The sequence below is a fragment of the Sinocyclocheilus rhinocerous genome, unplaced genomic scaffold (assembly GCF_001515625.1).
Source record: "Sinocyclocheilus rhinocerous isolate Xijiao unplaced genomic scaffold, SAMN03320098_v1.1 scaffold1311, whole genome shotgun sequence".
NCBI classification, from domain to species: Eukaryota; Metazoa; Chordata; class Actinopteri; order Cypriniformes; family Cyprinidae; genus Sinocyclocheilus; species Sinocyclocheilus rhinocerous.
In genome coordinates this window covers 557,844-574,442 of record NW_015637852.1, presented here as the reverse complement: position 1 = coordinate 574,442, position 16,599 = coordinate 557,844, and the positions used below count along the sequence as shown (strand labels likewise).

Here is a 16,599-nt window from a genome sequence, read left to right as displayed (position 1 = left end):
GCTGCTGTGAGAAAAGGCTATAAACGATCGTCCACCTGCAGGATCCTCACATGAGAAAGCCTAGTAGCCGGGACAACTTTTTTATGTTTACAGACGTGACCTAATGACGCAGTGCCATGCTCTAATTTCCCGCGAAAACCTACCCGTACCACTCAAATTAGAAAACATTATTATAAGCTAACTGTTGTGAAACGGGCTAAAGTAAGGCGATAGTTTTGAACACTGGCTGGGTACTTGCTCAAATATTGATTTCGGATCATTTTTAACCAAAAACGGACTGCAGCTTTAAAATAACTGTTTTCTATTTGAATATATTTAAAAATGTAATTTATTCCTATGTTGGCAAAGCTGAATATTGAGCAGCCATTACTCCAGTCTTCAGTATCACAGAAATCATTCTAATATTCTAATAATCTTAAGCTAAAAATAACAGCATTTATAATATTATAGAAATCTTTTGTAGCATTATACATTTCTTTGCTGTTACTTTTGATCCATTTAATGCATCCTTGCTGAATAAAAGTATGAATTTCTTTTAAATAATAATAATAAATATTCTTACTGATCCCAAACTTTAAAAAGGTAGTGTACTTATTAGTTCATTCATGCAAATTGTTAAATATACTGTATTTAAATTGTTTATTTTATTTTTAATGATTACATTTTTTGCGTGTTATGCATTTTATGTTTATTAGAGTCTCATTTCGTGTTGAGTCCACCATTCGAATCCAGTGAGGGGTATTATTTGTAAGCTGTATGGAGTTTGTATAGCAATCCAGTCACTTTTGTTGTTTAGTTTCAGCTAGTTTTTGAAAAAGAGCCTGTTGGCAATCTTTGCGTGTGTAAATATGTATTTTTCTCTGAATGAAATGGACAAGTGTTGTAAATGCTGTACGTAATGTGTTTATGTTTGTGTGTGTATATTACCCTGTGAAGGGATAGTGTCCTCTGAACATGATGGTGTCGTGTTCTGTGTGCTGTATCCACTGGAGTACTGCAGAGAGTCACAGCTGCTCTTCTGCTGCTGTTCTATACTAAGCCCACGAGTCAGAACCATAGCCAGCTCACTAGCAGCGGATGACATCGGCTTACCATGCTAAGACAAAAAGAGAGAAAATAATAGATATGTATGTACACTACCAGTCAAAAATCTGGTTTAATTAAGTGTTTTTTTTTAATGTTTTAAAAAAAAATTATCTTATGCCCAGCAAAATAAAACAGTAATACTTTAAAATTTGAGTACAATTTAAGTTAACTGTTTTTAAAAAAATACATTTTAAGATGTAATTTATTCCTGTGATGGTAATACAAATTCTTCAGCATCATTACTCCAGTCTTCTGTGTCAGAAATTATTCTGCTGATTTGCTGCTCAAGAAACATTTCTTATTATTAACAATATTGAAAACAATTGCTTAATATTTTAACAATATTTCCAATATTTCTAATAAGTAAAATAAGCATTTTTTAAAAAGTATTTTTAATAATTGATCATAACTAAGCACCAAATCAGCATATTAGAATGATTTCTGAAGGATCATGTGACACTGAAGACTAGAGTAATGATGCTGAAAATTCTGCTTTGTCATCACAGGAATAAATTATATTTAAATTGAAAAGAGTTATTTTAAATTGTAATCATATTTTACAATATTACTGTTTTTCTTGTATTTTTAATCAAATGAATGTAGTCCTGGTTTTAAAAACATTAAAAAATCAAATCTGAATTATTCGAAACCTTTGACTGGTAGTATATATAATTATAATTATTAAAATCAAATCAAATAATAAAATTATTAAAATTTTATAGTTTATATTAAAAAAATTAATTCTCAATACCTTTGCAGTGAGGTCTTTAGAATTCATTCTTGCTAGCCTATAAGGATCCTCGGGGTGAATTATTCCATTTCCTCCCACTCCACTAGAGGGCTCTGCAGCCTCAGTCCTGCGCTGCCCGCTTACAGCCGTCTGCTCATAGTGACCTGCCTTTGACCAGTCCTGCTGCAAGAGGAAATTGTTTTTTTTTTTTTAAGGTCATGGAAATATAGCCAGAATAGGACAGGACCTGCTTATTTAGTAGATGTTTATTTAAAAAAAAAAAAAACCCGCAAACTTGAGGATGTTGGTTAACAGTGAAAAGCGGATGATAAAGAAATGAAATGGGATGAGATAAAAACAAACAAATTAAAACTAATAATGTTTTATAACTGAAGATGATAAAGCAAATAAAGGCTGACCGAATGGTCAAAATGAAAAACAAACCTTCCAGTAAGGAATCTTTGATGTGGGTGAAGGGGAGTTTGATCCTGGGGATTGGTTATAGGAAGGGGACGCAGGAAGTATGTAAGAGTGAGGCCTGATGGAGTCATTAAAACAGTGAGCAGGGCGAAAGGTAGCAAAGGATGAGCCGAACTGTGGAAACGGAATGACAGGATGGCCCAATCAAATACAGAAAACATCACACAAGCTTCAGTGAATACCCCACACCAAATAACAGTGTAATAATATACAAAAATCAATTAAATTAACCCTTTTATGCATTACATTTCCCGACCAGGCGCCGAGTGGTGCCAATCACAACACACACTGTCCCAGCTAACCAATCACAGCACATTTCGTATTTCAGAAGGCGGGCCTTCATTTGATACAGGAACTATTCGAGCCGTTCATGCCAGACTGGGGAGAGAGGTGTTGTAATAATGTAAAATATGTGAAAAATAATGTGTTTTTCGAACAACCTAGTATGAGAGCCTGTTCTAGCACACCCCCAAACTAAATCAAGACTTTGTAAAAGAGCATAATAGAACCCCTTTAAGATGTTGTGGGCGAAGAGACTAATTAATCAAATAATTTATTAATGACATTTCCTGACTGAAATTAATACTTACTATTGTGGGAGAGCCGCACTCACTGACTGACTGACAGGTTTCTGAAGCCTCTGAGGATGCAGAACTGGATGACTTCTGTTTACCAAAGATAGTTAAAAATAGGTCAGTGAAATGGATGTGGAAATGAGCATTAAACGAAACAGACAAAAAAACAAAACAACCAGTAAAGACCTGGCTAGTGATGTCAGACGGCATGGGGGAGGGAGGTTTGGAGTGTACATTGGCATCTTGAGAGACAAATCCAGAATCATGAGAGGAGACGCTGCTCAGGCGATGGGCGCCACCTGGTGGCAGATGCACCAAACTGAGAGGAGCGCAAGGAAATTATTAGTGTTACTCTCAAAACTAGCAAATAACCAAATAAGAATATCCAAATGCAACCGAGAATTGTTGAGACTACATATGGCTTAACAAAATCATTATAAAATAGTAACTGACGCAAAATATTAATTGTGCTAGAAAATGACGAGACAAGCACCTGCAAAGGCTGCTCTTCCTAGATCCAACACTACTGGGAGAAGAAGGTGGAGTCTGGTAGGACCAGTTATAGTCAGACCCCTTAAGATCCAAAATCACCTAGCGGAAATCAAAAATAACATATTTTTATTATTGATATTTGAGTATGTATGTTAAATGATTTTCATATATGTGTTTAAGCACCTGTTCACTGGCCTCTGGGAGTTTATGTGGGTCAGTTGTCAACACAGTGAGGTCATCAATAATGGCCTGGAGGTGAGTGGCCTCTCCCAGCATGGCAACTTCACCGATCTGAGGAAAGAGGTTAATGTCACTTTATTGTAAATAGCAGCAAGCACTCCTCTCTTTCATTCAAATACATACACAAGGGAGAGCGGGGCATGTTGTCACTTGATGTTTTTTTTCTTTCCATAAATACATAAAATGGATATTTTAATTCAATAACTTTTACAAGTAAATACATTTTTATTATATATTATCTAGAAGTAACTTCAGACCCAGAGCCGTTCATTCTCACCACTACAGGCTGCAGGAAGCTGATGAAGGTGCAGTAGCGCCCCCTTTCCTCCAGGAGGGCTCGGCGCACAGCCTGCTTCTCAGTCTCCTCCATCAGAAGGTACATGTCACTCACATCCTGCATGGCACTGTCCAGCTGTGGCTTCAGTCCTCCTCGACCTGAGACGAAGAGAAAGAGAGATACCGTGAGAGGCAATAAAGCAGTGTGTGGATGAACAATCCATGAAAGGAAAATTACACTACTCTTCAAAATTTGGGGTGAGTAAGATTTTATTCAGCAAGGATACTTTAAATGGCTGTTCTTTTGAACTTTCTATTCATCATAAAAATCAATAAAACATTAAACAGCATAACTGTTTTCAGCATTGATAATAATGTTTCATCAAATCATCATGTTGGAATGATTTCTGAAGGATCATGTGACACTGAAGACTGGAGTAATGACTGCTGAAAATTCAGCTTTACCATCACAGGAATAAATGACATTTTAAAATATATTAATAAGGGAAACAGTTTTTAAAATAGCAGTTTTGCTGTTTTTACTGTATTTTTGATCAAATAATGCCTTGGTGAGTATCAGTTAATTCTTTCAAAAACATTAATAAATGTTACAGACCCCAATTTTTTGAACAGTAGTGTATGCTGAGATGCACTGAAAATGCATATTTTAGCATTTTTAACACATGAAATGTTTGATGTAGATGTGAACACAAATGTCCCATGGGTCAGCACAACCAAAGACAGATTAGGGTGGATAATGTCAACACAGCAACCAGGCATTGTCAGGCTTCATGCAAGGAAACCTTCATGACCATATAATAAAAATAATAAATGACACAGAGTTGATGCTATGAATCTAAACACACTGCAAATATTGCATGATTGTGCGCTGTGATTTCACAACACAGATGCTTATTATGTCTGATGGAAAGAATGACAATGAGATGAGCACGCTTTGCGAACAATGGAATTTTGTGTTTGAAGAGGACACTAAAACATTCTCATTAAAACACATGATGAAATGAAATCAATGTTAGTCATGCTAAATGTGATGATCTATGATGGAACTGCCTGAATACATACCTGGTAGTTCTACGGTTTATAAGCAGAAGCCAAGCCAATCACAGTATGAAAGACAGAGAGAAAAATAGCATTGCCATGAAGAAATTGCAAAGGTGTGAGGGAATGCAAAGGAATGAAATCGCAAGCGAGTCTGTTGCCTCACAACATTTATGATACATTGCACTAATGTAATTATACATTTTCCCCCTGAACATTCTTCAAAATACCTTCTTTTATGTTCCACAGAAAAAAGGAAGTCATACAGGCTTGAAACAACATGAGAATGAGTAAATAATGACAGAATATTAATTTTTGGGTGAACTATCCCTTTAAAATCAATCCTCCACTAGATGGTGGTACACCTTACTGATCACCATCATCTGATTTAATAGGGTTACCGTGACCTTTTAACCCAACTCTTTAACCTAATTAATCTTGGCATCGGAAAAAGTAAGCATGCAAGAGAAGGGGTTGAGTTAGAAAAGATCCCAGCACGACACAACACATTTCACGAATAATTTAACATACCAAATGCAGTAATACTCTGAAAATAATGCACAGAGAGAGTGTCAGCGAGAGGGGAAATCATTGTGCTGACAGAGAGAATAAAAAGACCAACCTTTTCTGGCTTTCTTCTGCAGCTTTATTGTGTCAGATGATTTCTTCTTGATCTCCTGCCTAGAGCGCTTGTACTCTGGTGAACAGAAGGAAGGTGTAAATTCACAGACGTTAGTAGTGCAGTGAGTAAGAACAGGATTGCATATCGACAACTGAGTCAGTCTCACCTTTGGCATGGTCTTTATCAAGCAGGGCAGCTGTTTTCTTCCACTCTTCTATCTTGTCTTGGAGTGGGGCGATCATTTTTTCCATTAGAGCACTGAGTATAAATTAAAAATGGCAAAAATGAAACAATAGAAAAAATCCAGTATTTAAAATGGCCATCCAATATCACAGTATCATTTAAAGAAGAACAAAAAAACTCTGTTTATATTGGAAATATATATGAATTATGATTGTACTACTGGTCACATTTTGGAATAATTACACTTTTTTAATGTTTTTGGGAAAAAAATCTCTTATGCTCAAGGCTGCATTTATTTGATCAAAAATACAGCAAAAAACTGTAATATTGTGAAATAATATTACAATTTAGAAAGACGGTTTAATAGTTTAAAATGTAATTTATTTCTGTTATGGCAAAGCATAATTTGGTGCTAAACTATTAATAATGTTTTTTATTTATTTTCAGTGCTGAAAATAGTTTTTACGGCTTAATATTTTTGCAGAAACCGTGAAACATTTTTTCAGGATTCTTTGAAGAATTGAAAGTTCAAAAGAACAGCATTTATTTGAAATAGAAATAACTCAACCCAGCATTTGAATGGTAGTGTATCAAGCAAAAACTGTTTTCAACATTGGTAATAAAAAGTTTATCTTGAGACTCAAATCTGCATTTTAGAGTGATGAATAACACTGAAGACTAGAGTAATGGCAGCTGAAATTCAGATTTGCCATCATAGAAACAATCACATTTTAAAATATACTAAAACAGAAAACAGTTCTAATTGTAATAATATTTCGCAACATTACCATTTTTAGTGTATTTCATTATTAAATAAATGCAGCCGTGATGAGCATAAGAGACTTCTTTCAAAAACATAAAAAATGTCAATTTCTCAAAAATTTGACCAGTGGTGTATACATACATATACATTATGCACCACAAAAATAAAAATGAAACACAACTATATGGTTCCTGTATGAATACAAAATATGGAAAGGAGCAGTGTGAAGATTTTCTCCTTTTGTGTTCCACAGAATAAAGAATATGAGTAGTTTCGAATGAAATGAGGGTGAGAATGAGATGAGAAAATTTTCATTTTTGGGTAAACTATTTCTTTAAGGTCAGCGTTTGAAATCTGTGAGCGGTGAGCTAATTTGGTCTCTCTGAAGACAACACATTAAAGCCTTAGAGCAGGCTGATTGATCCATGAATGTTTGCTTATCTCCACAGTGGAAAATCAATGCCTGGCACAGACATAAAATCCTGTCTGTGCCGTCTGACTGGCGGGGAGCAAAGCATGAAAGTAATCACGCCATGGATGGGTCGATCACTCACTTGGTGAAGTGGCGTAGTTTGGCCTCGATGCTGCGGTGTCGCATGCACATCCGTGTCAAAGCGGAGCCGATATCTCTGGTGGCACCTGACAACAAGACAAATGCATGTTAAATAAAGAAATAAATATGAAATAAGAACATTTTGAGTGTGGATAGTCAATATTTTCAAAAACACTTCAGACAAATTTGTCCTCATATAGATTTTAATCGCACATATAAAAATGGCAACAAGGGGGCAAACTAATCAGAAACACAAAGGCGGGCCCATTAAAGGAAAAAGTATGTGCTGCTTACTCAGTGAAAATGCAAAATAATTGCACCATATTCACAAGAGACAGAACTTGAAAGACCACAAATAGAATACTTCCTAAACAAGGGATATCCCTCCACTCTTCCACTCTATATCTGCCTTTCCTGTCTGCTCATGTTTCCTAAACACCATTATTACAGGAGAGAATGGGAGAGGCCGGCAATAACCTGCCCTCCTATAAACCACACAAATACACACAACAACACACATACACACACGGCTACTGAAAACCTTCAAAACAAACAGCCTCCTACATGAGAGTTCATTGCAAAGAGGCACGTCAGTTCTTTTGAGACTTCAAATATGAGTAAAGTACAAAGATTTGAAGATTTTTAAGTTCTTCAAACCAGTGTTATTTTAGTATCACTATTAAAGATTTTGTTAATATTTTGAATTAGATGTTATTTTTAATATTTTGTTTTCATTTTAATTTCAGTTACATTTTTAGTAATTTTGTTGTATTTTAAATTTCTTTAAAAAAATAAGTTTTTAAATGTTTTTAGTTTATTTAGTTTTAGTATTTAGTAATTGATTATTGTAGTACTTCAGCTTTAAATAAAAATTTGAAATATTCCCTGGCAACTAGCTGAAATAAAATAAAGTTGTTTTTTAAATATTTTATTTCAGTAGGCTAAATGTTTATTTCAAATAATATACAGTATATATATATATATATATATATATATATAATATTGGTTTTAGTTTTAGTTGTAGTTATGATAATGATAATAATGATAATAACCCTGCTTCAAACGAAATTCTATTTGATATATGACATATTTATTTATGCATTTTCTTCAATCAAATCAGCACTATAAAAAGCACCAGTGCCCAAATGACAAGATGTTTTCACAGTTTGTCCCATTGGGTGGGACACTGACAGATTGAATGGTGACCAAACCAGGTGACAGTTAAGAGGTCATGTTTCCTAAACACCATTATTACAGGAGAGAATGGGAGAGGCCGGCAATAACCTGCCCTCCTATAACCACACAAACACACACACACACACACACACCAGACCTGAAAACCTTCCAAACAAGCAGCCTCTTACATGAGAGTTCATTGCAAAGAGGCATGTCAGTTCTTTTGAGACTTCAAATATGAGTAAAGTACAAAGATTTGAAGATTTTTGAGTTCTTCACACCAGTGTTATTTTAGTATCACTGAGATACAAAAATAGTTTTTAGACAGATTGAATGGTGGCCAAACCAGGTGACAGTTAAGAGGAAAGGAAGGTTAAAGATCAGTCATCTGAATCCTCGGTCTAAAGGGCTGTAGTCAGGAAATGATATTGCAAAAAAAAAAACAAAGAAAGAAAATTCCCTGTGTACCATTTGGCTCAGACCCACAGGTCCATCCCATAGTGTCTGTCTGAGAGAAAGGCCCACTGTCAGTACACAGCATGCTTGTCCAAAAGCACGCACGTCTCACATCCCATTCTCAAAGGTCTTTGGCAAGGCAAATCAAGTTCAACGCTACTGGTGTTGAGACATAACAGAGCTGTTCCTGAGTTGATCTATGCACACACAAACACACATCAATTTGCATGGCTCAGTGCAAAGTTCACAGCTGCACTTTCGCTCAAAAGCGAAGGCTTTATTATCTCAAAAACAGACCTTCTCGACGTCATTGCTACAGTCGAGATGATATGCTACACAAACACACTCACGCACCTGCAAGCATCCTCTTCCCTTCCCTTGAGGGATCAGCTGACAGCTCCATCCTGAAAGCATTCACAGACTTCCTGTATCCAGGAGTCCCCTGGCCTCCCACCCTGACCGGACACTCGCGACTCCCACAGCCTTCCTTCACATCACGTAACGCAGAGGCTTCAGATGCTCCATTCAGCCAAACTCTCACTGCCTCCAACACCTGCCCACGACTGGGAAGCTATTTAGCAGATCTGTGAACCCTTGAGGAACTGCTCATGTGAATAACTACTGTTTAAAGGGATAGTTCACCCAAAGATGATAATTTTGTCATGTTGTTCCAAACCTGTATGACTTTCTTTCTATAAATCTATCTATAAAATCTATAAAAAGAAGAGATTTTCATCCATACAATGGAAGTAAATGACAACAAAATTTTCACTTTGAACCTGATCTTGGTGACCTCAGTTGAGAATGAAAATTGAGCGTTGAGCAACTTATACACTCTAAAAAAATGCAGGGTTGTTTCAACCCAACTATGGGTCAAATGTGGACTAACCCATCCGTTGGGTCAAATTTTTTAATTAAATTTTTAACCCAAAAGTTGGGTTAGTCCATATTTGACCCAAAGCTGGAAACAACCCAGCATTTTTAAGAGTATAGCATAACTATAATGTTAATTGTTCACAATAACACCAAGAATGTGCATTATGAAAGGGAACAGAGTCAAATTTGAATCCATGTTCACTTTAAAAATAAAAGCTCACTGCATTACTGTCGTTTTGTGATTAAAAGTGGTGGGAGATGAGAAAAATATTTGGTTCTAGCCACCTTGACAAAGAAACTAAACGTGACCTTAACATTATTTCAGTCAAAACATCTGATAAAGGAACAGCCTTCACATCCATCTGAACAGAGAAGCAGCTTCCATGGGTTTCTGACTCTCAGATGTGCCCTTTCGCTTTCTGAATGGATATGTGTGAAGGTGCAGAAGTAGTTGGCAGACACTCTTAACAGAGCCTGTGAATGGCTGGCACTGGAACAGTTAGATTTTTCTCTGAAAAGACTTTTATTTTCCACTAATGTCACTTGAGCAGTGCTATAATTTGAGCTATTTACTCTGAATAAATGATACTTTGGACCAACTTAAAAAAAACTGTAATTTGTTACAGACAATTTTATTTGTTTTTCTCAAATTATATTTATGGTTTGGTTGAAACCTTACATTTTGATTTAATATAAATTGAAAATATTTATTTTCCCAAAGACAAAAACATGCATACAAAAATAAACAGATTTGTCATCATCATTTATTATTTGTCATTTTTTTAACTTAACATCACCATAAAAATTATTAGCTATAATATGTAATAATAAGTAGATTTTTTACTTAAAATGACACTAAAACATTTGTTAGTCTGTTTAGTGTTTAATTAATTTAGTTTACTTACGTAAAGTGTGAAAGTCATTAATGTTTATTCTGATGTCTTTTTAATTTAAAATATTTATCATATTTTCTGCTAGTACTAAAGAATCCCCAATAATTAATAAAACCCACAATAATTTCTGCAGTCAGTAAAGCTAGCCCATAAGTATTCTACACATCATCTACAACTAGAAAATACTATTTAAACAAAATTTTCTGTTGGGAGTGTTATTTGCTTTTAGACAACCAGAACAGGTTTAAACCAGAAACCAGGATTTTCTATTAGACCAATATAAAAATACACTTTGAATAAAATAAAGTTTGTTCTTTTTCAGTGTTTTAGCAAACTCACATTTGGTCCAGCTCCATTCTGACTCTCCAATCAAGTCTTAATGGATAAAATTAAGTCTTGCCCTCGGAATATCTAGTTTCACTTGGAAATGCACCACATTAGAAAAGTACAGTGGGTTACAAATGAGGATTCACTTTACATTTAATAAATATCTCTTTGGGGCCACTATAGTGTGGGATCGAAGAAAACATGAAGTGCTGAGATACTCAATTCTTCATGTAAACACCTCAAACATAAATGCACACGAGTAAAAACAAAAACATCCACTGCTCTTTCCCTCTTCTCACGTTTTTAGCTACAAATCACGTTTTTGCTGAAGAAAGCCTGCATGAAGAACATTTCTGAGGGTTACATAAAGATCTAATAAACCAGCAGACTAATAAACAGAAGGACTCAATGTCAAAGATGCTCTCACACGTTCAGTCTAGCACGAGTTACATGAAACAACAGACAGAGACAGAGACAGGAAGACCAGTGACAGCAAAGCTGAGTTTGGCCGCCTGCCTTCACTCTATCTGTTCTCAATTACTCCAGACTCCCCAGGACTCTCTCTGGCATGAGGAGGGGACATTAAGGATGCCCATGTGTGTATGGCTTAGTGTGAGTGTGTGCATGTGTGTTTACAGCCTCTAAGACTTCCTGTCTGGGGGTTAGAGCACTGCTGCTAAAAATACTCTGCAGTACTCCTCACCAGACGTGCTTCACATTATAGCTTCAGCAAAAACACACTCACACATTTGACTAAAACAGACATAAATTGACCCCTCTTCTCTGTCTGTCTCTCTGTCCATCTGTCTCTCTATTAAGGGTGACAGTAGTTCAGTCAGGCGTGAGTTCAAGATAACATTATCACTTTTCCCTGTCTGCTGTTCGTCATCATCTTTTGATTCCCAGCCAGAGGTATGTGTTCCTGAGGTACTTCTGAGGGTACTGGAACACAATTTGATTTTGAACCTAATGGTAATGAGCATCAGCAATCATTCTAATATGCTGATTTGGTGCTCAAGAAACATTCCTTATAATTATCAATGTTGAAAACTGTTTAATAATTTTGTGGAAAATGATTTTTTATGTATTTGATATTTTTCCTTTTTTCAGTGTCAATTCTCTTTCCATTAGGATGTAGAACATAGTGTTCTGTTCTTTTAATACTTTATATTGTTTTCAAGCGTCTGCGCTTGGCTTCAACAGCTGAACGTAACTGATTCCACACTAAACGTGTTGATTCTGGAAGATTCTAAATGAACGCCAGGTTTCCTCTCTATTGTGAATCATATTTGTGGTAAAGACTGTTATAAGAGGCACTCAAGGATATAAAATGTGTGCTTGCTTTTACTAAAGACAAATAATGAAAGACAGAAGTTAGCTTAACAGCTGTTGGTTCTTCATTCTGTCTACATTTAAAGGAATAGTTCACCCAAAATTTTGTAATCATTTACTCATCCTCATGTTGTTCCAAACCTGTCTACGTTTTTTTTAATATGTTGAACACAAAAGACGATATTCTGAAGAATTTTGAAGAACCAAACAGTTGTTGGTCCCCATTGACTTCCAGAGTAGGGAAAGAAATACTATGGAAGTCAGTTCTTCAAAATATCTTCTTTTATGCTCAACATAAGAAAGAAACTACAGGTTTGAAATGACATGAGGAAGAGGAAATACAAAATTGTCATTTTTGGGTGAACTATCCCTTTAAAGCTTCCCCTCATAGCAGGATTGAAAAATAATACCATCATTAACGGTATATTGGATCATTACCAATACCTTTTTTATAGACCATGATACATGTTAATAAAATCATAGTATTACGGGGAAGTCGTGGCCTAATGGTTAGAGAGTCGGACTCGTAACCCAAAGGTTGCGGTTTTGAGTCTTGTACCGGCAGGGATGGGGGGAGTGAATGTACAGCGCTCTCTCCCACCTTCAATACCACGACTGAGGTGCCCTTGAGCAAGGCACTGAACCCCCAACTGCTCCCCGGGCGCCGCAGCAAAAAATGGCTGCCCACTGCTCCGGGTGTGTGTTCACGGTGTGTGTGTGTGTTCACTGATGTGTGTGTGCACTTTGCAGAGCACTAATTCCTAGTATGGGTCACCATACTTGGCCACATGTCACGTCACTTTACCATTTCAGACATCCAAAAACCATGGTTGTTGTACCACAGCACGATGTTAATAAAACCATACTGGCACAATATGTAAAAACACATTAAATAATTAATAAATAAATGTAACTGCTTAATAATCAAATTATTTAAATAAATATAAATAATTAAAATCTTTAAATAATTATAAATAATTATGAGTGCTTGCTTTAACTAACGATAAATAATGAAGGACAAAAGATGACTTTCACAACTGTTGGTTCTTCTTTTTGTATAACTTTACACTTTCCCCTTTTCACAGTAATGAAAAATAATACCATCATGGGTAAATAATATTGTCAGAAAATAACATTGTCATGGTATATTATAGAATCATCATTTCAATAAAAACATGGTATTACAGTCTCAGATAACCAAATACCATGACACCATGTTGCAAAACCATGGTACTGGCACGTTACATGTCCAAAAACAAAAATCCATGGTAAACCATTGATAAAAATCCAAAAAACCTGATGTTGCCATGGTACATATTCAAAAACATGTCAGTTTCATGCAACCATGTCTAAAATCCACAGTACGTTTTGTTACTGAATTATGCAAACCTGAGGTTCAGAATCCATCTTTATGCTTACCGTTAATATGTACGCAGCATTATTTTATTATATACTATATACTGTATATAGTCATAGAATAAATCTACACCAGTATACAACATAAATGCAGCAAGTCTAATTTAAGCAAAGGTAATGGCCACATATAACCTTCCTAAGTGCTTAATAAATCAGTTGGGACTGGGAGTTGTTTGGTGACCCACAGACCTGATAAAAAGCTAAGTTAACAGAAATGGGTGAAATGTAGCAAGAGTGAATTTGGCGGTATAATCTCCAGTGCCAAGTAAGGCAAATTCTTGCCCATGCCCCACACTCCAGATGGCTGGCACGGATACATGCCATCTGCCAGTCCAGAGCTGCAGGGAAGATTAGCAGCCCACTGCGTCCCACTGACACACACTCGCACTAACATGCACAAACTCAATCTGTGTGTCAGAACAAGGTAAAGAGGATTACACATCTCTGCCTCGCCACTGCAAGCCGGGGCGAAATCGCTTCCAAGCTCCTTCCATGTATAGACATAAGTACTCATACAGTATACATACGCTGAGAAGAGCCTGTCATCAGCGTGGATGGAAAAATACAGACCCAAGAGCCATCATTAAAACACACCTCACCCCGATCCCATGACAGAGAGGTTTGTGACCATCTCCCATGGCGCATCTCTCACAACATAAGAAATTACCCGCGGGACTAACTATACACTTACACAACTAAATCACTATGGGGTGGTGCAATGCATAGTGCAAGGGCTGACATCATATAAACACATTGACTTAGATGTGTTAATAAAGATCTAGATGAACAAAGCATGTATCATTACATTTGACTTGTGTTCCAGTAAACACCCCTCCTCTAGCATTCATCACTGGAAGTGAATGTAAGCAAATTCTGTTCTTTTTAGAGGCCAGACGTCCAAATGCAAGTCAAACACAGACATCAAACACTTCCACGCCTGTCTAACACGTGCACTAATAGACTGCCCACATCTGCTCTATAAAAAAACGCTGACCATGACGCCATGACTATAAAGATCACAAAAAAGCCAGAGTGCTGGACTCCTTTGCTATAAAAGGCAGGGAGTCGTAATAGAAGGGAAAGGTATAAGAAGAGCGAGAGAGAGAGAGAGAGAGAGAGAGAGAGAGACACTATGTAATTTTCTTTCATACTGACATTCCCTGTATTGATATTCTCAAGCCTACTAACACTTAACTTACTAACTGACACTAAAAAAAAAGTTTTTTTCTCCACTGTCTGAGATGAAACTTGATGAAACCTTAATAGTGATCAAAACGGTGACATCCAGGCAATCATCAAGATGAATCATGAACTGGTTAATGTTCATAATGTTCAATCAAAGCATTGATTAATCTTAATTAATGGTCATTTCTACATATAGTGATACATATACTGTCATTTAAAGGTGTATAAATTAACATATATTATGAATAAATGTGAAATAATAATGAACAATAGTATGTTTATTTATAATTATATATTCTAATGTAATATATTATTATTATTATATTATAACATTAATATAATATAATATAATAAATTAGCATTAATCTAGATAATAAAATGCTGTAATTATTATATTATATTATATTACAATATTCTATTCTATTCTATTCTTTTCTATTATATTATAGAAATGTATATTTTTTATTAACATAAACCAATTGTTGTTGATTGTTTGTTCAGGACACCTGCATAAATAAAGTAAATCTTATTGTAAAGTGATAGCGATTCACTTATATTCAAATACTTTAAACGTTCAGGCCACTGAAAGGCTGTGTGACTGTCCGGACTGTGTGCGATTACGGGCCTGCTGACTGTGGTGATGGGGGGAAGAAAGTGTGTCACTGGAAGCCGGTGAGACGAGAATCCGTCTGATGTAAGTGTTTTAGTGAGATCTCCAGCTGTGCCAGTGCCCCCAGTCTGTCCCTAATTCAAAGAGAACGCATGCCTACTGTTGCTGACACTTAATACCAGGGATTATATGCTGCCCTCTCATTGGTGTAGAGTAGATATAATTTCAGTGTGGCGCTACTGGAAACCAAAAAACAAGGGCATCACAAAAAATAAATATAAAAGCAAGAATCTGGTAATGAATTCTGTTCTTAAAATTAGGACATTACCCAAATTTCGGTGTATATTGTAACTACTTGTAATTTTTATATCGACGCAAAGTCATAAACAACAGCCAGACAGGGTCAGAGGTGAAAATGCTCCAGTGACAGCCATCCACTAAAAGTATTGTCAGTTCACTGAACTAATTTATGGCAGTGCTGTATGTTTGGAGTCCGAGCAGAACAAAGCGCTCCCGCAGGACAAATGGAATCGATCTGGTTCACTGGCATCTGGTAATAATTCTGAACCGGGCAGAAGGGTGAAGGTGGATAGGTAGCTGTGTTTCGGGTAAAGACTTTGCATTAGCCTTTACTAGACTGATACAAAACGAAATGTGATATAGTCTGTTTCTATAGAAACTACTCCATATTGTGTCTGTCTCTACATTTCTTATCACTACAAGTGTGCTGATATTAGTGTTGGGGGTAATGCATTACAAGTAACATGAGGTACGTAATCAGATTACTTTCCCCAAGTAACTAGTAAAGTAATGCATTACTTTTACAATTACAATTAAATATCTGAGATACTTTTTCATATACCGTATTGGCCCGAATATAAAACGACCCTGATTATAAGACGACCCCCCTTTTTCCAGATGTACCTTTTGGAAAAAGGCTTTTTAAAAACCAAATCTTGTTTTTTCTCAGTAAAACACATTTTGTCTTCAATTATTTTCATATTGCATATTTTTCCTATTTTAATTTTTGTTTTGAAAGTATGGTAAAAACTGGTAAAATGTACCAACAATCACATTTAAAAAATAAACACTTTTTGATATACCATAAAAATAAAAATAAAAAACAGGTAGCCCATCTGAATTAGGACATTTAGGCTATCCATCTAATAGTAGCCTACCAAAATCTTATTAACAGTAGAAGTTAAATCTTACTGTAGTCTTCAAATCTGGGTACTGTCTTACGTTTTAAAATCACAAAGAGAGTTTGGT

The 16,599-nt window shown here is 35.9% G+C and overlaps 1 protein-coding gene across 5 annotated transcripts in view; it reads right to left on the bottom strand.

Annotated features, from left to right (window-relative positions):
- The window catches only part of mtss1la (MTSS I-BAR domain containing 2a), a 27,284-nt gene that overhangs the window by 2,027 nt on the left and 8,658 nt on the right, over positions 1 to 16,599 (bottom strand). The window contains exons 4-15 of one of the 5 annotated variants that reach the window (XM_016564391.1): positions 7,061 to 7,145; positions 5,727 to 5,818; positions 5,561 to 5,635; positions 4,963 to 4,971; positions 3,881 to 4,038; positions 3,547 to 3,654; positions 3,365 to 3,462; positions 3,058 to 3,190; positions 2,887 to 2,961; positions 2,261 to 2,410; positions 1,838 to 1,996; positions 928 to 1,096 (exon numbers count right to left, since the gene is read on the bottom strand). In XM_016564391.1, coding sequence (XP_016419877.1) covers positions 928 to 1,096; positions 1,838 to 1,996; positions 2,261 to 2,410; positions 2,887 to 2,961; positions 3,058 to 3,190; positions 3,365 to 3,462; positions 3,547 to 3,654; positions 3,881 to 4,038; positions 4,963 to 4,971; positions 5,561 to 5,635; positions 5,727 to 5,818; positions 7,061 to 7,145 — 1,311 coding nt within the window. Of the gene's footprint in view, positions 1 to 927; positions 1,097 to 1,837; positions 2,000 to 2,260; positions 2,411 to 2,886; positions 2,962 to 3,057; positions 3,191 to 3,364; positions 3,463 to 3,546; positions 3,655 to 3,880; positions 4,039 to 4,962; positions 4,972 to 5,560; positions 5,636 to 5,726; positions 5,819 to 7,060; positions 7,146 to 16,599 lie in introns of all 5 variants that reach the window. The other 4 variants (XM_016564390.1, XM_016564394.1, XM_016564392.1 and 1 more) reach the window with 4 other exon arrangements.